Here is a 26,169-nt window from a genome sequence, read left to right as displayed (position 1 = left end):
TTTTATATTCTTATTGCTTTACCAACTTTCCAACATTTTTCTCCAGGATTTATCTGTTTCTACCTGGTATCACCAATAATATTACAGTCTCCACTGAAGTAAGCATTTTTTATAATTGACTGGTTGCCCTGATTTTTAAAGATGATAAGAGATTTCACTTGTCAGTTTGCAATAATACATATATGGCCTTTTTATGAAGTGATTTAGATTTGCTTTTTCTATTATTATTATTTTTTTTGTATTTTATTGAATTTATATACCGCCCTACTCCCGAAGGACTCAGCCATAGCAGTGAACAGCCATAGAATAAAACATATAAATACAAAAATTAAAATAAAATAAAACGAATTAAATAATTTGGCTGAACAAATTTAAAACCCCAATAATTTAAATTTTAAAAGTAATTCCTCATTTAAAAAGGGGGAAAGACTTAGGTCAGGCCAGCTTGATGAAATAAGAAAGTCTTGATTTGATTAAGCAAAGACCTTGAACCAAAATATTGTGGTTAGAAGGCTCCTTGCAGCTCTATCCTATGTTTTCTAGGGTAGATGGATTCAGTGTTCACCAAAGCCTTGAGATCTGAAGATCTTTCAGTACATGGAAAGGGGGCTTCAGGTTGCATGGCTTTGAGATTGTCCTCAGAGCTATCTACCCTGGAAGGAGCTTAACAAGCATTCAGGAAATTTGCTAGCTTCAGTGCACACTATGTGATTCATTGAACTTGCTGATCTGGAAGAACTTCAAAAAGTATTAAGATTACTTAAAAGTGTCATTTGTCAAAGTCATCTAGCCTGGAAGCCTTTTGACCAAGACGGCAAAAGAAGGTTGAGAGATGTTTTGATCTAACAGTAACAGAGTTGGAAGGGACCTTGGAGGTCATCTAGTCCAACCCCCTGCTCACGCAGGAGACCTATATTAGGGATTCGAACCGCTGAACTGATGATCTTTCTGATCGACAAGCTCAGAGTCTTAGCCAATGAGCCACCTAGCCAGGCTAATCTGCAGAATTTACCAAAGATCTGCAGAACTTACCAAAGACTCCTCTCAGTTTTCTTTCATAGTCTTTCTTTTTTTCTGGAGAAGTTTAAAGGAATTCGTTTGAATCTTTGTTGTAATGAAGCCACCACTCCAAAGTTTTGCACTAGAACACATAAAGACAAGGATAATTGTTTCTATAGCTTAAATTCACTCAGTAGATCTTGAAGAGAGAAAAAGCTCATAAATGTAAAAACGTCTGTATGTCTATGGAGATTCCTAGTTATTCAGGTCATGGTTGTCCCAAAGGTACTTTTTCAAGAGGCAACCGGATAATCGAAAAAGCACCTTTGGGACAAAAATGTCTGTAATTTTTGGAAATGGCTATATTTTTCCCATTGCAGTTTGAATCTCCCAAATGTATTGTGTCACAGGGAAATTGACCCATGGAAATGACAATCTGTAATGTTAGTCTTAGAGCAGCCACTTTTCTGTTTCTCCTGTAAAATATGAAGATAGACTTCAACTTACGTTAATTCACTTCATTTTCCCCTCACCTAGCATGGTGCTTTTTGATACTTTTGTAAGCATCCTCAGCCATAACCTTGCTGAACCAGCATATGAAGCCGATGTTGCTCAGTTGGAATATAAAGTGATGGCTAAAGAGCATGGCTTGACCATTCGAGTGAAAGGCTTTAACCACAAGCTACCTGTGAGTGATCCTTACTTCTTCATAATCTACTTCCATTCCAGTGACCATAAAGATTAAAACAACGACAACTTATCTGAATTGAAAGGATAAGACATGGAAGTTCAGGTAGTCCTCAACTTATGACCATTTGTTTTATGATTGTTCAGAATTACAGTGGCCCAGAACAGCTCATGAAGTACTTCCAGCTATTGTAAAATAGCTATTGTAAAATGTTGCTTGTCCTCCTCTTTGGTCACATGACTTAGATTTGGGGTTCTTAGTAATCAGCTTGCCTTTACAACCAGTTGCAGCTTTCTGAGGTCATGTGAGCATGATTTGTGACATTTTTTGCCCATGTTTTGGAAGAATATGTTTACTTAATGACTGTACTATTTGCTTAATGACCATGTGATTCTTTTAATGGCCATCATGAAAAATGTCCCAACCCCCCCCCCAAAAAACCCAGGCCTGATCAGATGGATGCCTCAATTTATGACTGTAAGTACTTACAACCAAATTTCCAATTGGAGTCATAAGTCAAGGACTACCTGTTGCTACTATTTACCTAATCCTTGGTGAAAGACATCATAAATCAATGCCAGGCAGCATGAGGAGTTGAACTCCACCCATCTTAAAGGCTGAGGCTGAGAAACACTGGTGTATACTAAATCAAATTTTGCTATCTTGGTTGGTTGTCTGGCTACAAATAACTCTGTCCATCCTTTTATCTAAGATTGTCTAGCTGGAAATTGGGATATTTGATTTCTCTAAATTCTATGCATAGGAATAATATACTGCAAACCTCAAATGTATTCTTGAGATTTTATTCCTGATTTATGTTTACTGATCTATATAAATAATCAACATTCCATTATTTTTGTGTCTTTGTGCCATTATAGACCAAAACAAGACAATCATTTTTTTGTACCTTGTCAGGCTCCAAGTCTTAAATGGGATGGAGGGAAGAATTCATAATGTCCCCAGGAATGGCAGATGGAAATGTTTAGCTCAGTGATTTTATTTATTTAATAAATTAATGGGTTGATTTGAACGTTTACATTTTAAGGGTGGGTTGCATTATTTTATTCTTCACTTCAAGGAGCAGATTTGGATTTCTGAAAGTTTGTGAGGCCTATTAGAGGCTTGCTTATTTTTACAAAATGTGGCCTTACTAATATTTGAAGGCTGGTATTATGATTACATTGAACCTTCTTTGTTCCACCTCTTAATTGATGTTGGATTTTAGATCCTTCACTATCCAGCATATAGATTGATATGTTTGTGCTTTGGACCAAGAGTTGTGAGATGCTTAATATGGTATCTTTAGTCTTTTATTATTTCATAAAATGCTACTCTACTTAATCTTTGCTTTTCTTTCTAGTTGCTGTTTCAGTTGATAATCAATAATTTATCTGAATTGAAGATCACACCTTCAAACTTTCAGATAATAACAGAGCAACTGAAAAGATCATATTTTAATTATCTCATCAAAACAGATACACTGGCCAAGTGAGTGTTTTTAAGTTTTAACTTCATGGAAAAAAATGACCACGTTGGAGCTTAATTGTATAAATTCACTAAAACAAAAACAAAACAAATAACAACAAAATTAGTTTCAAGCCTATGAGTGTAAAGATGTGGGGTAGTGGTTGAATCCATAGACAATATGTGCAATCTATAATTTTCCCCAGGCAAAACAAACATTTGGCATTGAATTAAACAAACAAATTAACATATTAACAAATTAAAAACCAGAAGATGCATTTCAAAAATTAGAATCAAGGTAACAAATGTGAACAATAACTGAACAAAAACTAGATTTGATTTTCTCTAGTTAAAAGTATATTCAGGCAATTAGCTCTCAATGTATGACCTCTCATATACTTAATTGTTTGTCACATCAAGGTTGTCACCAATTGGTGATAAATTTTGGAAAGGTTCTGAACAACGTTACATAATGTGTTAGGATAGAGAAATGTGAGTTCACATTATGCACCTTCTGTTATAGAGGTGCATTTTCTCTAGCATTGAAATCCTGTAATCATGGAACACACTATAGTCAAATATTCTGCTTGGTCCTCTTATGAGTAAGTGGATGTTCGCATATAGAAGTTCCACGTGTTTCATGGTGGGACACCGAGAGAGGAGTGGAAGCAATTTTGCCTCAGTACCTAATTGAACGACATATGAATGGAGTTAGATTATTAGGATGCTTTTAGCATTAAGAAAAAAAAAACTAAAAATCCAGAACTGATACATATTTACTGATACATCTTCATTTGGGAATTTTCAGAGACATACGACTAACAATATTGGAGCATGGCAGATGGTCATTAATAGAGAAATATCAAACTTTGATTAATGGTATTTCTATAGCATCTCTGACCAAATTTGTGGGTGCTTTCAAATCAAACCTGTGGATAGAAGGACTTGTCCAAGGAAATTTTACACAAAATGTGAGTACAAAATCCACTTAGCTATGGTATGATGAAGGTCATCAGCTGGTACCAAGAATTAGGACTCTCTAACTTTTATACCCTTTTACAAACTATGTGTTCTACTACATCAGGGGTGTCAAACTGGATTTCTCTGAGGGCCAGATCAGCATTGTAGTTCTCTGTGGGCTGGCAGGGTGGGGGGGCAGGGGTAGCGGGGAGGAGATGGGATGGACACAGCACTCTGCTGGCCAAAACAGGACACATGGAGCCCCGTGAAGCCCACACAAGGCCCGTTTTTGGCCTCCCTGGCCTCCAGCAGCACTCTGCCAGCCAAAAATGGCCCACGCAGAGGGCCTGCAAGGTTTCCATGTGGCCCATTTTTGGCAGGCAGAGTGCAGCTGGAGGTGAGGGAGGCCAAAAACAGGCCACGTGGGGGCTTCATGAGGTCTCTGTGTGGCCCATTTTTGGCAGGCAAAGGCACCATGGGCCAGTCCTTTGATATTCCCAGGCTGGCGCCATGGGCCAGATTTAAGCATCCCGTGGGCCGGATCCAGCCCGCAGGCCTTGAGTTTGACACCCCTGTACTAGATATTTATTAAATGGTAACACTTTTTAAATAATAATAAACCCCATCTTTATTTATAACTTGTATTTGATTGTTTTATTTGATTTTATTATTGATCCTGACAGGCTCAAGGTTGACTCAGCCTTCCATCCTTCCAAGGTTGGTAAAATGAGAACCCAGATTGTTGGGGGCAATATGCTGACTTTGTAAAGTGCTCAGAAAAGGCTGTAAAGCACTATGAAGTGGTATACAACTCTAAGTGCTATTGCTGTTTAATATGTTTTTATATATTTATAGTTTCATTTTAATGTTGTAAGCTGCCCAGAGCCATGTTGTGGTGAGATGGGAAGCCAACAAATTTAATAAATAAATAAAAATAATGACATCAATAAATATTTTAGAATAAATTTTCCTATATAGTTTTATTAATCTAGCCTATAGTCCGGGGATTTCATGATCTTGATGCAAAAACTGTTGAATATTGGGACAAAATCACTTTGCCTATTTTTTTTTTCAAATTTATCACCTTTCACAATTTATCTCTTAGGAGTCAAAGGAGTTTATGAATTATATCTCTGGGTAAGTATTGCAATTTGATTCGCCCTATTGAATAAAAGACAGCTTTTTTTGCTAGAACTACATGGTAGTTAATATTATTTTCACAACACTAAACCATCATTTGCATTGGAAACCTAATTCTTTATAGTTACCAGCCTTTTTAGTATACATTTAGTACAGTTGTGTTGTATTATTTATTTATTAGGCTTGTGTGCATTTCTTTAAGAACACCTGCAGTATTATAGCACTTGTTTAAATCTCTCTATTTTTTTAAAAAAATATGTTCCAGCAGTTATCTTCATTAGCAAAAAAAGCTTTGAAATTCCAGATTTTTTCAAACTATAAATATTATTTTGTATTGTTTGATGTCAACTTGCATTAATTTAATCGCTGCCATCGCTGGCTATTGGGGGCGAGTTATTGGCCCCCACGGATACGGCTTGCAACTTGGGCGTCCTCCTGGATGCACGGCTGTCTTTAGAAGAGCATATGACGGCCGTGGCCCGGGGAGCTTTTTATCAGGTCCGCCTGATTCGCCAGTTGTGTCCCTTTCTGGATCGGGACTTCTTACGCACGGTCACTCAGGCACTCGTCACTTCCTGCCTGGACTACTGCAATGCTCTCTACATGGGGCTCCCCTTGAGGAGTACCCGGAGGCTCCAACTGGTGCAGAATGCGGCCGCGTGGGGGATTATGGGAGCGAGGGGGCGCTCCCATGTGACACCTGTCCTGCGTGAGCTGCATTGGCTTCCAGTTGTCTTCCGGGTGCGCTTCAAGATGTTGGTTAACTGGCTAATTTAAAATTCCAGCATAATTTTCATATTAATTGTAAACCATCTACTGTTTCCATGAGCTTATACTATACACCAGCAAAGTAGATTCCACATCACCATAGCAGGGAGCTTTGCTGACTGTATAGTATAAGCCTCAATCAAATCCTGCACTACATTTATTATTCATCATTTGTCATCTGCACCTCTATAACTGTCTGGTTTGGTTCTGCAACCCAACAAGACAGACACAGACTTCAGAGGATAATTAGAACTGCAGAAAAAAAAATTGCTACCAACCTGCCTTCCATTGTGGACCTGTATACTGCATGAGACAAAAAGAGGGCTGTGAAAATATTTACAGACCCCTCACATCCTGGACATAAACTGTTTCAACTCCTACCCTCAAAATGACGCTATAGAGCACTGCACACCAAAACAACTAGACACAAGGACAGATTTTTCCTGAATGCCATCATTCTGCTAAACAAATAATTCCCTCAACACTGTCAAACTATTCACTAAGTCTGCATTACTGTTACTATTAAACTTCTCATCGTTCCTATCACCCATCTCCTCCCACTTATGACTGTATGACTGTAACTTGTTGCTATATCCTTACGATTTATATTGATTGTTTCCTAGTATGGTTCGATTGCTTATTTGTACCCTATGGCTATCATTAAGTGTTGTACCTTATGATTCTTGACAAATGTATCTTGTCTTTTTATGTACACTGAGAGCATATGCACCAAAGACAAATTTCTTGTGTTTCCAATCACACTTGGCCAATAAATAATTCTATTCTCTGCTATGCTATGCTATGCTATGCTATGCTATGCTATGCTATGCTATGCTATGCTATGCTATGCTATGCTATGCTATGCTATTCAGAAGAGATGGTGCAGTCATCCCATTCTAATATTTGGAAGCAAGGAGACCTCATTGTGTAGAACTTCAAAGGGCATTGTGGATTTTTTCTTTACATAAACATACCTTTGATTATGACCTTTGTCAGATGATACAGCAATGAAACTGTGGGGCAGGGTCTTTTGAAGACTGATATGGGCTAAGAGACAGGACCCAACAGAGCAGATGGAGGGAAAACTGGTCTGTTCTGCCAGTGTAGCTGAAACCTCAGGTTGCATACAGGAAACCCCCAAGCACCATCTCAGTCCATAAGAGTGGCAGCAGGTCAAAAGCCAGATTACTGAAAGATGCAGAAGTATGAGATTGCAGGAAAATACAGCCTTTCTTCCTTGGGAATAGAAACTTAGGAGTTTTTTTTAGAACTGCTGCTGCATAAACCAGATTTCTGAATTTCTAAATAACAATTGCAGACTGAGTGCTATAGCTTGCCATTAGAAAATGACCCACTGCTAGAAATATGAATATTTTGTGTTCTCCTCTGTTAAAAATTTTCCCTGTATCTGCTACTACTTGGAATCAAACTGGTTTGTATTTTTCTACTGCTTTGACTGAGTTTTGGACCTACAACGCATCTGACTTCTGCCTCATTCCTTGGTTGCATTTTCAAAGGAAAGCTGAGCAAGTTTTGTTTACCTATCAATGTGCTGATTCTCTGGCAGGAAAAAGATTCTTTCAAAGTGCTACAAACTCCCATATCGATAAAGGAAAATATTTGTAGATGAAGGTTGAAGTGTCCTTTGTGCTCTCTGAGCTTGGTTGTTTTCTTGCAGATGTTTCATTAGGTAACTAGTGCATTCATGATTTATCTAGTTTGGGTAATGAAACATCTGCAAAAAACCAACTAAGCTCAGAGAGTACCAAGGTCCCCTCATCCTCTTGAGGATTTTTTAAAAATTATTTAATCATTCATTCATTCGTTTTTTTGTCAAACACGTATAAGATAACAGATATAAGTATAAATATGATTATGAATACAGGATAAGGATACGAATAAATGGGGACAATAGGACAGGGATGGTAGGCATGTTGGTGTGCTTATGCATGCCCTTTACAGACTTCTTAGGAATGGGGTGAGGTCAACAGTCGACAGTCTAAGGTTAAAGTTATGGAGGTTTGGGGAAGAAACCACAGAGTCAGGTAGTGCATTCCAGGCATTGACCACTCTGTTGCTGAAGTCATATTTTCTGCAATCAAGTTTGGAGCAGTTTACCTTAAATTTGTATCTATTGAGTGCTTGTGTATTATTGTCATTGACAGATAGGACGTTGTAGAAGATAATTTTGTGTACTACGCTTAGGTCAGACCAAAGGCGGCATAGTTCTCAATTGTCTAATCCCAAAATTTCAAGCCTGGTGGCATAAGGTATTCTGTAGTGAGCAGAGGATGCTGTAATTATTCACCTACCAGTGAAAAAAAATGAGATATCAAAAAACATAACCAGGAAGTTGGACTGCTTTTTTTAGGGAGATTTTAATATGTAGAATAGTTTTTCCATATAAACTGCTTTGTTTCTTTTTTTTATTTTGGTCTCCTTCCTTCTCCAGAAAATTGCAGTTCCGTCCTCTAATACACCCATGTCCCATTCAGTTTCGAGTGATAGAGTTGCCTAATAGTCACATCCTATGTAAAGTGAAATCTCTTCACGTTGGGGATGCAAACACTGATGTCACAGTCTATTACCAGGTGAATTTTACCTCAGGATTTGAAATGGATGTTAAGCTGTATTTATATCAGGTTATTGTGCTTGTTAAGCTATTTTATCATGTGACACTTGTACCTGTTCATTTTTGACTTTTAGTCATAAATAAAAACTGTTGCATCATATGAAAATAATACATTCATATAATCTATCCTATGATTCCATATTAAATTTTGAGGAGAAAATAATTAGCATCATAATAGTTACCTTTTTACTGATTTCTTACACCTATCCCACATTTCTTAGTCTATTACTAATTGACTAATTGATTACTAGTCTATTACAACTGGAAACACCTTGTAGGCTTTTTATATGAGGCTGAAAAAATGCACTTATGGTATGATTCGTGGGATTGATGATTTAAAAAATGGATAGTACAAAAAATGAGCTTATTTGCAATCAAAGTAGGAGATAATTTTGTAATTGGGCTTATATTTGCTGCAAAGGAATGTTTCTTCTTTCTATTTCTTTTCAAACATAAAATGGCATTATTAAGGAAAGGGTAGAAAATAAGTTTTTTGAATGAGTGATTGTCAAATAGAGCAAGCAAGGGGTGTCAAAAAAAAATAATCCCAAAAATCATGATGGTGATAGAAACCAGTAGTAATAGATTAGATTGGCGGCTCCCTAGGTAGCTCAGTGGCTAAAATGCTGAGCTTGTCGATCAGAAAGGTTGCCGGTTCGAATCCCTAGTATAGGTCTTCTACATGAGCAGGGGGTTGGACTAGATGACCTCCAAGGTCCCTTCCAACTCTGTTGATGTTAGATAGATTACCAGAAGTAATCAAGATCTCAGATTTTTTTTTTACATGTATTGTCTGTAAAAGATGGGTCTTTGGTCAAACATTTATGGCCACCAATGTGACTTTCTCAACCTGCCTCATGGATATCTCTTGTCATCATTGTTGTCAAACACTACCAGTGTTTTTCTCCCAATCCCTTCCTTCAGATAGGAAATTTGAGCATTGCAGACAAAAAATAAAATAGTTTAACCAAGTTGATTGGCAGCTTTGGTGATCCCAAGACTTGAGTTCTTTTGCAAAACTTAGGGCAACAACACATTAAAAGCATTCTTATTTTATCTTTTTATTACATTTTGAAATATATACCATATACCTAGACAAATCATTAACCTACTGTTATCTAAAATCTTAGACTGGAGCTAAGAAATTAAAAGACTACACACTCACAGAACTGCTTGTGGTAAGTTCTAATGCCTGTAACTTTAAAAACTAATGCCTGAATTTGTTCCTTCTGCTTCCTCTTTACTCTCTGTCCTGGTACACATAAATTTTAATTTATACGCTGAAGGACTATTGTATTTTTTCAACTGCTTTGTAAGCTCTTTCACCACTTCTTAATTGTAATTAAAAAGTATACTTCTCCTCACCCTGACCTTTATATCTCTAATTCTAAACATTGTAGAAGCAAATCTGTCAATCTATGGTGAAATAAAATCAGGAGTTTGATAGCACTTTTTTCTACTATCAAATTTTATTAAAATGAGCAACATACCGTGAGCTGAAGTTCACTTGATCAAATGCAGCAGAAGCTTATCCCTTTTAATAAAAATTGGTTACTTAGCAAAAGTGCTATCAGATTCTTCATTTAATTCTAGATATGTTTCAGAAGAAAGTCACAATTGTAAAGCTTTCAACATCTTCTCCCCTTTATAAGGAAAAAAAAATAGACTAATGCAGCGGCATAGATAATTTTATAAATGTATGAGTTAAGCAAACTACGTTATTTAACTTCTAAATCTCTGGAATTTCAGATGCACATGGAGGAACCATGCTTTGATTTCCTGAGGACCAAGAATACATTGGGGTGAGTTTTCCACTTCTAGTCTTGTGGAAGTATCTGATCATAGGTAAAGGTAAAGGTTCCCCTCACACATATGTGCTAGTCGTTCCCGACTCTAGGGGACGGTGCTCATCTCTGTTTCAAAGCCGAAAAGAGCCAGCTCCGTGGTCATGTGGCTGGCATGACTAAACGCCAAAGGTGCATGGAACACTGTTACCTTCCCACCAAAGGTGCTCCCTATTTTTCTACTTGCATTTTTTACGTGCTTTCGAACTGCCAGATTGGCAGAAGCTGGGACAAGTAACGGGAGCTCACCCCATTACATGGCACTAGGGATTCGAACCGATGAACTACCGACCTTTTGATCAACAAGCTCAGGGTCTTAGTCACTGAGCTACTGCGTCCCTCTGATCATAGACTATAGTTTTTATATCTATAGGATATACAGCCTTTGATATTAAACATGATGTATTTCTGTAAAGATTTGCAAGTTTTTTCACTCTCCAGATAATGGCTCTGGAGGGAAAAAAATTATCAAGATCTAGCATTAGTATATAATTGACAGAAATTAAGCAAAATGTTTTAAAACATAGATGTTTTAGCTAATTGAGACATTTCAATAGCTACTTGCAACCAACAGACTTTTGTCTCTGGTATACTTTCTGGGAGGGAGGGAGGAGAGGAGAGGAGAGGAGAGGAGAGGAGAGGAGAGGAGAGGAGAGGAGGAGAGGAGAGGAGAGGAGAGGAGAGGAGAGGAAGGAAGGAAGGAAGGAATTTTTTTTATAGTTATTAATTAGGAAACAATGTGAAAAAAACCTAATTATTCCCTTCCTAAACTGTAATCTATCCATTTTTAACTTAAGTAAGTTCATCTGAAATCACTGCTTTCAAACATCAAATAAGTCTATAAGATCATTGTTTCTTCAATCTTGTCAGTTTGAAGCCTTTGCTGGCTGGGGAATTCTGAAAGCTGAAGTCCACACATCTTAAAGCTGTCAAAATTGAAAAACACTGCTATAGAGTATTTTCCCTACTCCATAGGGAAAAGGCAGATAAAAAAGGCAGATTTTAAAAAAAGAGCCAAAACTTTGGCTTTGGGCTTCCCACCATCCCATTTGTGAATTAGGTCCTTAATGAATAAGTTTACCATCCTGGATATTAGCCCAGGAGAAGCAATACCTAACAAAATGTCTTCTAATATGGTACCTTTTAGATGTTTGATGTTCCAGCCTCAATGGGGATGATCTTCTTTCTCATTGGAGAAAGAATCCAAGGACAGCTGGACTTAACTCCACTGATGGAGTGGACCAGTGGTCTTCCAACTTGGCAGCTTTAAGACTTGTGGACTTCAACTCCCAGAATTCTCCAGCTATGCTGGCTGGAGCCAGCATAGCTGGAGAATTCTGGGAGTTGAAGTCCACAAGTCTTAAAGCTGCCAAGTTGGAAGACCTCTGGAATGGACCATCGCTGTCTTTTTCTTCTCCCTTGAAGTCCAGGAGATAGAAAAGCTTTGGCTAAATCACTAGTTCAAAGCTGTAACTCTAGTAAATCACTGAATATTGGCTTCCATGAAGTTTCAATAAGCCTATGGAAGAATGAGTTTAATAGGAAAATGACTGTATATTAATACCCTAATTAATAGTCTGCATAAAATGACTTCTGATTCTGGATATTGTTCTGTTCATTTGCTTTAGTTACCATGTCTACCCTGCTACAAGAAATACTTCTGGGATCCTGGGTTTTTCTGTTACCGTAACAACACAGGCAACCAAATATAAGTAAGTCTCTCTCTTTTTTTTTTCATAGCAAGTAAATGTTATATTATTCTTTCCATCCTACAACTCTATGAGTTCTGGAACTCTTAATAGCTAATCATTCTTGAAAAACTCTGACATGTTTAAAACTGTTAATTCTCCCTTACAAATGTTTCTGCTGCTTTCTTTTAAAGCTGAGAGGTTTAATGTATGTGCTGAGATATATTCCCAAAACAACCCTACCTACTTAAATTGTCTGACCTATGAGGGACAGGAATGCCTATCAAATTTATGGCCCAGATCCAGGTACATTAAAACGAAAGTTACCGATTCATAGCAGTTACTAAATTAAACTCCACAACATACCTTCCCTGAATTTTAGCTGGATTAGGATTTTTTCTAAAAATGAAAATTGACTTTAGCTTAACATAATCTTATACAGTCCTAAACTTCATAAATTACTTTTGAATATACATGTCAGCCTTAATTTTTTTACATCATCAATTTAGAAGATCTGAGGGTAGCATATTTCCATGTTATCTACACAAAGACCAAGTACATTGCAGGGAATTTAATTTGAATTAGGGAGAAGGAAAATCTTTCTGAGAAAGGTCACTGCTATTATCACTCTCTTTTTTAAATAAGGAAGGATCTTTATATGTGCATAAATGTGTATGCATACACACACAAACACACACAGAGAGAGGTGTCCATTTAAGGACAACTCAGGGTTTTTAAAAATAAATGCTTCACGAAAGAGAGTTAAACATTCGCCAGAAAAAGAAAGACAAATATATGATTATTGTCTAGAAATGTGCTAAACTGCAGCCTTAGACACGCAGCTTTTCAATATGCAAATTGGATTCTATTAAGAACATAAGAGTTGCCAAGCACTTAAAACTTGTCAAGAAGACACAAAGAAATAATTATTGGTCTCTCAGCTGGATATTATTTTCTAAAAGTGAACTAACTTTTTAGTCTTGCCTCATAATATAGCAACACAAAAGGGAAAACAAGAATACAGGTAGTGTCAATTTACAATAATTCATTTAGTGACTGTTCAAAGTTACCATTGCATTGGCAAAAGTGATTTATGACATTTACGACTGTTACAGCATCCATCATACATGGTGGACATGTCCAGAACAAAAAATTATTGGAATAAAATTAAAATATGGTTGGAAGAGATGATACAGTTACGTATTGAATTTAAACCAGAGCTGTTCCTATTGGGTATTCTTCCAGAAAAGACTAATAAGGAACATACGTATTTGATTATACATTTAATAACAGCTGCAAGAATTGTTTATGCTTAAAATTGGAAAGCAGAGAAAATACCTTTGGAAGATGAGGTGATAAAAAAAAATTATGGACTGTGCAGAAATGAATAGATGGACTTTAAGGATTAAAAATAGGGAAGAGATAGAGTATTATAGAATATGGAACTGTTTCTATTATTGGTTGGAAAAGAGATATAAAAGATAAAAGCTTTATGATTATATTTAAAAATTTGATAGGCAGAATTTTGTTTTAGTAAGGAGATATTAAAATGGTTTGTATAAAGATCAACATAGAATTGCTGAATAAAATAAAATTTCTGAAACCTAATTTAATTCGACTCTGATGAGTGTCTGATGCCCATCATGGCTCACCTCCTTTAATACAATTGGACTATCTAAATTCAAATCAATCTATTGCTTGGGTTCCAATTTCTTCCAGATTCACTACTGTGTAAGTTTATTGGTTAATGGTGGGAGGGGGGGGAAATCTAGCTTTTAGCATCTCCCGACTAAGGGGATAAATACTTGCTGGCAGTCAAGAGAAGTTTGATCAGCTCTGGGTTACATGAAAGGCAGCTTGTTCAACCTCCACTAAAATCCGGAACTGAACCTAGACAAAACTAAATACTGTATAGGTGGCATTAAGAACATTGAAGATCATATTTCTTTTAAAAATTTTTAGCTCTGAATATGTTGACAAAAAAATAGAAGAATTCTTTGCACACTTTGAGGAAAAACTCCAGAATTTGTCTGAAGAAGAATTTCTTGCTCAGGTACAGATTATATAAATGTATGATTTAGATTATAGAAAGGTAACCTTATGATCACCAGATACTTGTAGTTCAAATCTCATTAATCTTAGTTTACTTAAGGCAAGGGATTGTAGAAACACTAATCCAAAACATCTGAAGGACGTCACATTACCTGCCCCCAATTTAAATAGCACATTATTTTTCAAGGAATTTGTAGCAGTCACCCTGGGTTGTCATAAGAGCGCTCTAATCTGCACCAATTAATGAGTTAAATTTAATTCCAAGCAGATCTTGTTCAATAAGTATTGGTTGAGTTTCTTGTTCTGATATTGACACAATGTCCTAGAGAGGATTCGTGACAATGGGGCCACTCTAGGAAGATCCATTCCTGTCTGCTTAGCTGTCCTTGCCCCTGCCCTGAGTGGCAATTGAGAGAGAAGAATATACGTATTTTGGTTTTAACTTCACTAGGTTGCCCAGAGTCATTTTTGAAGCTGGGTAGTCTACCCAGGGACGCGGTAGCTCAGTGGCTAAGTCGCTGAGCTTGTCAATCAGAAAGGTCAACAGTGTGGCAGTTTGAATCCCTAGCGCTGTGTAACGGAGTGAGCTCCCATTACTTGTCCCAGCTTCTGCCAACTTAGCAATTCGAAAGCATGTAAAAATGCAAGTAGAAAAATAGGGACCACCTTTGGTGGGAAGGTAACAGCATTTTGTGCACCTTTGGTATTTAGTCATGCTGGCCACATGACCATGAAGACGTCTTCGGACAGCGCTGGCTCTTCGGCTTTGAAACAGAGATGAGCACCGCCCCCTAGAGTTGGGAACAACTAACACATATGTGCGAGGGGAACTTTTACCTTTACCTTAGTCTAGCAATTGGCTAAATAAATATTTGCTTTTAGTAAGGAATAGTATGTTTCACAGGTCTCTGCTCTAATCAAGCTGAAACGCACAGATGACTCCCATCTTGGAGAAGAAGTAGACAGAAACTGGAATGAAGTGATTACTCAACAATATGTCTTTGACAGACTTGCCCGAGAGGTAATACATGGAAAGGATTACTAGTTTCATTCTTTCAAAATTTGTAAAGCTTTATACAGACAAATATGCATATAGGCGTGCATACTTTCACACACACTTTTTATAATTAAACCATAAAGGCAATCTGGTTCATAAATGAGCAAAAATAGAAAATTGAGACATTTTGTTCTGCTGGCCTGAAGGGACAGAATTAGAGTTTAAGTGGTTCCCGACAAATGGTGAGAGCATGGTAAAATGGAAAGATAGGAGATCTAGGCTTCTTAAAATCATGTTCTGAGACAAAAATAAATACACAACTCATCACAAGTGTCAATGAACAGCTTGTTTTCCACATGAATATTATCTCATTGTAGGTCATGTGTGAGACAGCAGCAACTGAAGCCTTCAAAATCTCAAAAAGTGGTTAATGGGAAAAAGTCTTAAATGCAGCCTTCACTGCTGTATCTTTTTTTTTTTAGTCAGGATTAGTGAAAATAAACATCGAGTCTGCCTTTCTACTCTTAACCCAGAAGAGTCTCTTCTGATCCATTATGTTTCTAATCCTTACATGTTTCTTTTTTCCTCTTTTTGTTATATGTCAAAACTATGCTTTTATGAGAGCCAATTCTCAGTCCCCAGGGTATTGCAAATATATAATTGTTGCAGAGCAGGGATTTCAAAAGACAATTTCTGTACCAGGAATTTGTGTCCATAGTATATTTTGATTATTCAGATTATAGGTTTTCACTTGGAAGTGTCCCTTAATGGACATGCTTAGGACTTCAACTCCAAGGTGACGCATAACATACAATAAAGAAGAGATTTATTGTAGTATTCAAAATGTGACAAAATAGAATAATATCAGATTTTGGTTCTGATAAAAAGTTATTAAGTAACTTGAGCTTCCATTCTTCCATCTACTATGAAATTACAAATAAAAAAACATGACATTCTTAGACATTTGCTGCTCGGGATCTCACTGGGCCAAACTTTTTAACTTCACTAGACAGACATGATACTGTTTTGGACATATTTCCTTCTTAACAGCAGGCAAAGCTTGATGAGCCTTGGACCATTTTTCAGTCCAAAGGAGACTGTGAGCTTCTTTTTGTCAAAGAAAGAAAGAAAGAAAGAAAGAAAGAAAGAAAGAAAGAAAGAAAGAAAGAAAGAAAAAGAAAGAAAGAAAGAAAGAAAGAAAGAAAGAAAGAAAGAAAGGAAAGGAAGGAAGGAAGGAAGGAAGGAAGGAAGGAAGGAAGGAAGGAAGGAAGGAAGGAAAGAAGTAGGTAGGTAGGTAGGTAGGTAGGTAGGTAGGTAGGTAGGTAGGTCAAGTCTAATGAAGAGAAGGACTAGGGGGGACATGATATCAATATTCCAAAATTTGAGAGGCTTTCACAAAGAAGAAAGGGGTCAATTTATTCTCCAAAGTACCTGAGGGTAAGACAAGAAGTAACCGATGGAAAATTATCAAAGGGAAGGCCAATTTAGAATTAAGGAGAAGTTTCATGACAGTAAGAACAATTAATCGATGGAACAACTTGCCAAGTTGTGGGTGCTCAACACTGAAGGTTTTTAAGAAGAGATTGGGCAGCCATTTGTCCATAATAGTACAGGGCATCCTGCAGGAGGAGGAGGAGGAGGAGGAGGAGGAGGAGGAGGAGGAGGAGGAGGAGGAGGAGGAGGAGGAGGAGGAGGAGGAGGAGGAAACAACTTCCTTGGAAACCTATGCTAAAGAAAGTTTTGTAAGGTTGCCATCTCAAGTTTAGTACAGAACATATATGCATGGCTAGTTGTTCTAGTTAGAACAAACTGATGGGACTTGAGTGGGCAGATTGTTTCCTTTTTCAAATACTTCAGCGTGAAAATCTCACTTCGGAGGGCTTCCTGCTTTCTTTTTTCCTGTAAAATAAACAGTTTAAAATTTCCATCTTCTGGACTTTTGTTTGAAGCACACTTTTTGTTCTTGTAAAGTGAACAACATTGAGTCAAAATGGTTATACTGTAAAACTGGCACATCTTTGCTGGATGATTCTAAGGAATTCTGTTCTCTATGGCTTTATAGATTGTAGCACTGAAAAGCCTTACTAGAGCCCAGTTGATCGACTGGTTCCTACATTTCAGGAGTAAGCACAAGAGAGTGTTGAGCATCCATGTAAGTATTTCAAAAAACACTAACATATACTTAGGGAGAAGCAGAAAGAGAAATGGAAAAGCAAAAAAAAAAAAGATAGAAAGAAAATCGATTAAATTAACAGTTCTGGTCTTTCATATTACTGGATTCAACAGCAGCTCAACCTTCCTGTTAAGCAATTGCTAAAAAAAAAAATTCTGATAAGGCAATGCACCTTTCAATAGAAAAAAGATTCTCCATCTCTGGTTTTTAAAAATAAATAATTTTGCCACCAGCAGAATGGAAAGCTACAACACTACTTGCTACTTTTGCTTCTGTTTTCTTTGAAGTAAGCTGATTTGGGAGGAAAGATTGACACATTTATCCTGTGTTTGCAGAATCTGTATATCATGAAATCAATTTTCATTCACCTACATTTTATGGTCCGTTTTGGTGTGTCTTTTGATTGTTCTATCAGTTGCTTGAAAATTATGAAAGTCAAGATTAAAATTAAAACAAAAATTATTGTGATTGCTGGACAACATACTTTGCTTACAGCTCTTCATTCCAGATGTTTGCTGATCTTAAATAACTATTTGTTTTTTGAATTTTCAGGTGATAGGCTATGGTAAACAAGAAGGAGATGTGAATGTTAGACCTATTTCCGTTGTCCAAGAATCTATGTTTAGCAGAGAACCTCAACTGACCTTTTTGCCTTCTTCTCCTCTGTTGAATGTCCCTGCTATACTGGACATTAGATCTTTCATCTCAACTCTTAACATTCTTCCTTACCACAAGATATTAAAGTAATCCATACTTTAAATACTAAAATAAACTTTCATCAACTCATTCTCAAGCTTGCTGGTGTCATGTTTTCGCAGTCTGGTACCCACAAGTAATTTTGCAGACAATCTTGTTTGAAGAACTGAGGAAAACATTGGACAGCAAAATCCCATGTAATGTTTTTCACCATATCCTCAGTCTCTGTTTTCTTCCCATTTTTTCCTCTGTTCTTTTTCTGCTTCTTTTATGATTCCACTCATATTTATTTTATTTATTCTTTTCTCTTCAGGGCTGAGTAGTTAGATTGTACAAGTTATTGTTGCTTATGTCCTTAAAAGCTGTAGTGAAATAAGGAGTCCTTTGTGGTTTCTGAGCTTGGTTGCACTTGTTACCCAGTTTGGGCAATGAAACATCTGCAAGAAAACAACCAAAGACCCCTCATTTCAACCCTAACATTTATTCTCCTTTAGCTGTAGTGAAAGGCATGACCTGGGAGAGTACTGTGTGTGTGTGTGTGTGTGTGTGTGTGTGTGTGTGTGTGTGTGTGTGTGTATGTATGGTTGTCCTACATCAGCAAAGACAATCCCTTTGCCAGAAAGCAGAGATCAGCAAGTCAGAAGCAGGCAACATGGACTAAGACCAGTGGGGGGTTGCTACCGGTTCACCCCAGTTTGGGCAAACTGGTAGCAGCGGCAGTGGGTGGCTCCGCCCACATGCCCAGACATCATCAAATACGCTTTGCACATGCGAGTAAATTGGTAGCAAAGGTAAGTGAAACTTACCTCTGACTAAGACAGATAAATGGTTTGGTTTCAAAAGGGATCTGTACGATCATATCTGCGAAGCATTTGAGAATAAAAGAAATAATGGGTATTGAGAAAAACACAGACCTAGTAAGGCTTATGCTATACAGGGTTTCTGCCAACAAGACCACACAATGATCTACATTCTTCAGGGTTTGCTCTTCTACCTTCTAAGGTAGAATGGCATGGAGTAGAAGTACCTCCTAGCAAAGCAAACTGTCAATAATCATATCAGTGATAAAGATGGTGATCTAATTAGCTTTATTATCTAAGAAAACTTTAACTACCTTCCATCCAAAGATGCAGGTCTATTTGGGAATTAGTGGATATATTGAAACTCTAACTCTGGTTGATAACTCTGGAAGGTGAAGTTCTAACATATTTAAGCAACTCAGGTTCAGAAGAGTTTATTTAGCATTATATCCATCTGATATCTATGTTTACCAAACCTGTGGGACAGATTGGGTGGATTAGCCATAAATTCCTTGCAAAAATGCCTCTTGGTCCTGTCCAGGTTATTATGATGTGAAAAGCAGTTTTAAAAAGTGGCATAATTGTTTTTACCAAACTACAAAAGCAGTTTTGTTGAGACTTAAGATGATGTAGCAGATAGCATATTGGGTTCAAATTCCCCCTCTGCTATGAAGTAGACTGGGTGGCCTTAAATCAGTCATAGTTCTTACCCTAATTTACTTGATAGGGTTGTTGTGAAGATAACCTTACACACAGGACTTTGAAATCTTCAGACAAAGAACAGGAATGGAATGTGATAAATACAGAATAAATTAATTTGCTAAATCACATAGGTTCAGCTGAGATTGCTAGTTGTTGTCCTTATGGAAAGTTTACTTAATATCCTGTCTTTAGAAAAAGAAGTCTGTTTTTCTTTAAAAAAAAAAAAAAAAGAACAGACCTTGACTGGAGTTTTTAAAATTCTTGGACCTCACACCTACTTTGATATAAAGCTATTCACCATCCCCATCACCTCCAAGCCACCTAAATTTAAAGCCACTTAGCCCTTTTACATTCAAACATTTATCTTTCATTTGTTACCCATTGAGATCTGTTGAGCCTATGAGGCACTGCCATATTTTAACATCTGGGTTTGATTGTGTGCATTCTTTTAACCTCAGACACTTTGATCCATTCCAGATGTATGATACCTAAAATTATATTTGCATGGTTAATAGTTTTGGGGGAAATCCAGGTTTATATCCCCATACCTTAAAAGAAGAAAGGAATAACTTGGAGTATATTTCATTAAGCTGTCAAATCTCAAATTGAAACAGCTTTAACATGCAAAATTAACTTGTGTACCTTAGGCATATATGGAAATATATGTTTAGTGCCATAAAAATACTTATTTGGAACAAGTGGATTTTAACAAACAGAGAAACTGGTGGAAGATTAGAATTCATAATAACCAAACATCCAACTTTCATATTTAGAAAAAGATGCTGGAGGGAATAGACAACATGATGAATACCATGTTTACTTTTTGTTGACTTCCCAAGACCATCTTGAATCTTTTGAAGACTTAAGGAAGATAATTTTTATTCTAACTCAATATATATAAAAAAGAGGAGTCCCTGCATATTTTACTCTGCTAATCGTTGCTGACTATAGGGGGCGGTACTCAATGGCCTCCGTTTCAAGGCCATTGAGTAAGCCCTATACAAAGACATTTCCACAATCATATGACTGACATCATGGAGCACTGTTACTTTCCCACCGAAGTGGTATTTATTTATCTACTCGCATTTACATGCTTTCGAACTACTAGGTTGGCAGGAGTTGGGATGAGGACAGGACCTCACCCCATTGTGTGGTGCTCAAGCCTCAAACCTAGGCTGCCACCTTTCCAGCCAACAAACCCAGTATCTTAACTGCTAAGCCATCATGCCACCTCAACTCAATATATAGCAATATATAAATAGCTTCTTTAAATATTCAGTTGGTCAACACGATTTATCCACTTTGTTTGAGAATGCAATCCATTTGATATAGTTGGAGCACATATGCAGTTCTTTATCCAGCAAGAACTATGCTAAGACCGGGACAAAAAAAATAATAAAAAATTAAGGCAGGTATTTTTAAGAGGGTGTATGTGGATATTGGAGAGGTTCCAGGACAAACGGTGGGATGTGTCTCTTCTTCTACATTTTGGGCTAGGTCTCATGATTTCAAGGAGAACATTCAAAACAGACACAGACTTCAGAGGATAATTAGAACCGCAGAAAAAAAAAATTTCTACCAACCTGCCTTCCATTGAGGACCTGTATACTGCACGAGTCAAAAAGAGGACTGTGAAAATATTTATAGACCCCTCACATCCTGTACATAAACTGTTTCATCTCCTACCCTCAAAACGACGTTATAGAGCACTGCACACCAGAACAACTAGACACAAGGACAGTTTTTTCCTGAACTCCATCACTCTGCTAAATAAATAATTCCCTCAACACTGTCAAACTATTTTACTAAGTCTGCATTACTATTAATCTTCTCATCGTTCCTATCACCCATCTCCTCCCACTTATATGACTGTAGGACTGTAACCTTGTTGCTGATATCCTTAAGATTTATATTGACTGTTTCCCTATGACTATGATTAAGTGTTGTACCTTATGATTCTTGACGAATGTATCTTTTCTTTTATGTACACTGAGAGAGTATGCACCAAGACAAATTCCTTGTGTGTCCAATCACACTTGGCCAATAAAGAATTATATTCTATTTTGCTTTCAAGATCCAGCTGACTACCAGTTTCCATACCTTTTTATTTCATAATTCCTTGTTCCAAGGATTGTATGTTGGGAAAAGTAACATTTAATGAAGATTCATTTCTTCCCTCGCCTGTAAAATTCCTAAGCTATCTTTGTATGGAGGAAGATGATGACAAGGGCTCTGATAAAATCTCAGCCCTATCACACATTGTAGAGATGAACATACATTTGCCTCTCATATCCTGTCATCTATATAATGCTTCCAAGCTGAATGAATATCAGTAGAGAACTCTTAATTAATAACTAGTGACTGAAGTGGAATAACAAAAAGACACACATCCTTAAGAGAATTATGATATGACAGGGAAGAACAAATTTGTGTGGCATTTTAAACCAAAAAAGAGTGACAGTAAGTGATGAATGCATTTAATAAAGCAGAACCAAGACTGATTTAATCTTCCACGGAGCAAGTTTATCAAATCAATTAAGACACAGCAGTACAGTCAATCTGTGGGCTATTTATCAATGTGGTGACAGTCATTCAAGAACAAGTATCTAGCTGAAATTTTCTCTTTCCCACACTCACTCATTCTCACACACAGAAAAAGATTGAAGGGGTGATTTGATTCAAAAGAAAATCAATCAAATCACTCCTTTGAACAAATATTTGACTTGAATTTTTGAAATGATTCACGGAGTCAGGTCAGTTCAGGTGTCATACAAATGTTTCTGAGAAATTCAAAGGAAATTTGAAGATTAATGGACTTTCTGGTGCAGATCTGAACTTACAGATCTCAAGCTGTTGCAATTTCCTTCCATATTTAGACATACTGAGGAGCAGTTGAATTATGCAATGGAGTCTTTAATAATGACATAAGTAAGTGGCCAATGTTTCATGCCAAGAGGCCAGCCTGACAGAAAAATAAAGGGTCTGTGGGTAATGGACTCTTTAGTTTTCAGTGACAGTTTACTTTTTAAATTGTGAAAGCTTTTAGTTTTAACGGGAGCCATATACTTCCGGATTCAAATGCAGTTTATTGCAAAAAAAAAAAAGTATTGTGGTAAAACTTAAATAAGTCCAGTTGAAAATCTGCAAGTAACAGTAGGCAAGTAACATTTTGGATAGAGAGGACCATTGGTTTGAAAAGAATCCATCTATGTTAGAATTGAAGACCCACTCCCTAAACAGAGGGGGAGGAATAAGACACCACCTGTCTCCAATTGACAACACAGCCCTTGCAGTAAGTCCAAGAAGATTCCATAACCAATTGCACCCTGATTTAGATGATCCTGAGAGCACAGATAAACCCCAAAATGGTCTCAACAGCTCTCAGAGACTGCTAATGACCAGATGACTGCAAAGAAATAGAATCCTTCCATCATCCCCCCATCCATTCAGAAGCTATCCTTCCATCCCCCCCCCACCCTCCAGTCTCAACTGTCAGTACCTACCTTTTCTTCCATTCCCCACCCCCCACCACCATCAGAAGTGATGAAGCTTCTTGGATGAGAAGTGAAACATTTTCTTCTTCTTCTTCCTCAAGGAAAAAAACAATCCAGTTGCCTTTTGAAGAAAAAAAGCATCTTTGAGACAACTATGAGCTGGATGACTGAAAATCTCCATAGACATTTAACAGTAGGCATGTGATGTTTCCTCCATTACAGCTTATCTTTTATTGATCCAAACCATGAATTACATATGTATTCAGAACACATTACATTCATGTTCTGAAATTGAACTCAATCTTGGGCAATTTCACAAATACACAAATGTTGTTTATGTTTTATGTTTATCAAACTTCTATACTGCCTTTCTCCCGAAGGACTCAGGGCGGTGTACAGTCATATTAAAACAAACATATACACACAAAATTTAAAAGCAATTTAAAATAAATATATAAATTTGGCCCTTATGTTAAAAGCAACAAACATCCAATTTAAAATTCATTTTCTAAGCCAGCCCAGCCTGTTGGAACAAAAGAGTCTTAAGGGCACGGTGAAAGGTCCGTAGGTCGGGGATCATGCGAACCTCCAGGGGCAGTTCATTCCAGAGGGCAGGTGCCCCCACAGAGAAGGCTCTCCCCCTGGGTGTCGTCAGTCGACATTGTTTGGCCGACGGCACCCTGAGGAGTCCCTCTCTGTGGGAGCATATTGGCCGGTGGGAGGCTATCGGTGGCAGAAGGCGATCTCGTATATACCCAGGTCCTAAGCCATGGAGTGCTTTAAAGGTGGTGACCAGCACCTTGAATCGCACCCGGAAGACCACTCGGAGCCAGTGCAGCTCGCGCAGGAGAGGTGTTACATGGGTGCGCCATGTCGCCCCCATAATCACCTGCACGGCTGCATTCTGGACCAGTTGGAGCCTCCAAGTGCTCTTCAAGGGGAGCCCCGTAGAGAGCATGGACACATACACAGGGGGTCATATGAGAAGTTGGAATTTGTTTGTTGTATTCAACACTGGCCCTGTGTGATTTTCAAGCTCACAACTGTTATTGGAGTTGCTAAGAATTCATCAAGGACAAACTACTAACACATTAAAAATAATATTTTAGTTTAAACACTATGCAGCCGTTGTTGCTGCTGCTATAGTTAATTATATTTGTGAGTTCTGTATAAAGCAGAAGTGTTCCAATTAAAGCAATATGGAGTGCTGTCAAGTACTTTGGCCTACATTTATTGAATGTATATCCTTACAGCATGTAGTGGGAGATGTACATTTATTCTACGACAGAATATTTTTTTAAAATCCTTTAAGCTGTGCTTCCTTCCAAGTGAGTTCATGACATATCTATGTTTCTTAGCAATAATATAGAAAGATTTGGTTGCTAATTCTCTTTTCCAGGATTTTTTTCTGCCAAGTCTTGCTGTTAGCTCTTTGATTTCATGTTCTTCCATAACCACATTCTACCTTACTTTTTGGGATAGCCAAGACTTGAATTTGGTCATAGTCCTGTACTGCAAATATTAAACAGACAGTTGGGTCTTCTGTTTATTTGAAATTTCCTTGATGTATGCATGCACATACACACATACTGATCAGTAATAAATGTGCATGCATACATCAAGGAAGTTTCAAATAAACAGAAGACCCAACTGTCTGTTTAATATTTGCAGTACAGGACTATGACCAAATTCAATCAGGTATACTCATTGGTTGACTTTGTACTGGTCCCTATTTTTCATTCCAATAGCCTAATTATATGTAAGATTAAGATATGTCACATAATTGTTGTTACTGGAACAAAATTGGAGAAAGGAATACTGCAAATAATGCCTCGAGCTCCTAGAGGGAAGGCAGGATAGGAATGTAAGAAGTAAATGAAATGTGTAAGTAAGATAATTCTACTCTTAGCCCCACTCTCTAGTAAATACTTCTACACTGTCTCTGCTTATTATACTCCAAATAATTAGTTCCTTATATTTTGAATTTAGTAATAAAGGTATTTCTGCGTCTAGGAAAGAAAGAGTACAGAATTTAATGACATGATCTTTAAATTGGTAAATTTAGATGGTTCTAAGGAAATCATACCTGGACTACAAAACCCCAGAAAACCTCTAGATGACAGCAAAGAGACAAGCATCTAGTGATCATCGGGATTTTTGCAGGCCCAGATATGACTAATAATTATATATGTTAACCAGGGGTGGGTTTCACTTACCTTTGCTACTGGTTCGCTCATGCATGTGTGCTCACTTCACTCGCGCACGCGCCACATCTGCACATGTGCACAAGCTTCTGCGCATGCACAGACCATGTTTGATGACATCCTGGTGGGTAGGCGAAGCCTCCCGCCGCCACTACTACCAGTTCGCCGGAACCAGGGGGAACCAGTAGCAACCCATCACTGATGTTGATGCACATAAAAGACATGCATCAACATAAATTTAAATTTAATTAAGAGATGATTAAAGGCCTGGAGACTAAAACATTTGAAGAATGGTTGCAGGAACTGGGTATGGCTAATCTAGAGAAAATAAGGACTAGGGCTGACATGATTGCAGTATTCCAATATTTGAGAATATTGCCACAAAGAAGAAGGGGTGAACCTATTTTCCAAAGCATCAGAAGACCAGAAACAATGGATAGAAAATAATCAAGGAGAGAAGCAACCTGGAATTAAGAAGAAACTTCCTAACACTGAGAACAATTAACCAGTGGAACAGCATGCATTCAGAAGTTATGGATGCACCATCGCTGGATGTTTTTAAGAAGAGAGTGGCTGTCCAGTCTCTTCTTAAAAATAGGGTCTCCTGCTTGAGCAAGGGGTTGGACCTCCAAGGTCCCTTCCAACTTTGCTCTGATTGATTGAGACATTAGAAAGAAGAAACAGACACAATTTTTAGCTTCTACAGCTCTTCAATGCAAGCACAGAGGGCTAAAGAAAACAAGGCTTTGGTTTTTAGCCAGCTTAGCACCACTTTCAAAACATAGCTAAGCCATGACAAAAAACAGGGAACTAGTCAAACCAAATGAGTGCTAAATCTGCAGAGGAATGCTTCATAAAATTGGAGGAA

At 37.5% G+C, this 26,169-nt stretch overlaps 1 protein-coding gene across 1 annotated transcript in view; it reads left to right on the top strand.

Moving 5' to 3' along the window:
* The window catches only part of LOC117668346 (nardilysin-like), a 56,600-nt gene extending 38,409 nt beyond the window's left edge, over positions 1-18,191 (top strand). The window contains exons 19-31 of the mRNA XM_034422182.3: positions 47-98; positions 1,537-1,687; positions 3,048-3,175; positions 3,960-4,122; positions 5,217-5,248; positions 8,472-8,610; positions 9,782-9,829; positions 10,401-10,453; positions 12,124-12,207; positions 14,146-14,236; positions 15,140-15,256; positions 17,295-17,384; positions 17,958-18,191. Coding sequence (XP_034278073.2) covers positions 47-98; positions 1,537-1,687; positions 3,048-3,175; positions 3,960-4,122; positions 5,217-5,248; positions 8,472-8,610; positions 9,782-9,829; positions 10,401-10,453; positions 12,124-12,207; positions 14,146-14,236; positions 15,140-15,256; positions 17,295-17,384; positions 17,958-18,152 — 1,343 coding nt within the window. The 3' untranslated portion in view covers positions 18,153-18,191. The remainder of the gene's footprint in view (positions 1-46; positions 99-1,536; positions 1,688-3,047; positions 3,176-3,959; positions 4,123-5,216; positions 5,249-8,471; positions 8,611-9,781; positions 9,830-10,400; positions 10,454-12,123; positions 12,208-14,145; positions 14,237-15,139; positions 15,257-17,294; positions 17,385-17,957) is intronic.
* Positions 18,192-26,169: the final 7,978 nt, after the last annotated feature.

The sequence above is a fragment of the Pantherophis guttatus genome, chromosome 3, assembly GCF_059756535.1.
Source record: "Pantherophis guttatus breed Tessera chromosome 3, ASM5975653v1, whole genome shotgun sequence".
Classification (NCBI taxonomy): Eukaryota; Metazoa; Chordata; class Lepidosauria; order Squamata; family Colubridae; genus Pantherophis; species Pantherophis guttatus.
Note: the sequence above shows the minus strand (reverse complement) of the source record. Positions and strands in the feature narration are given on the sequence as shown.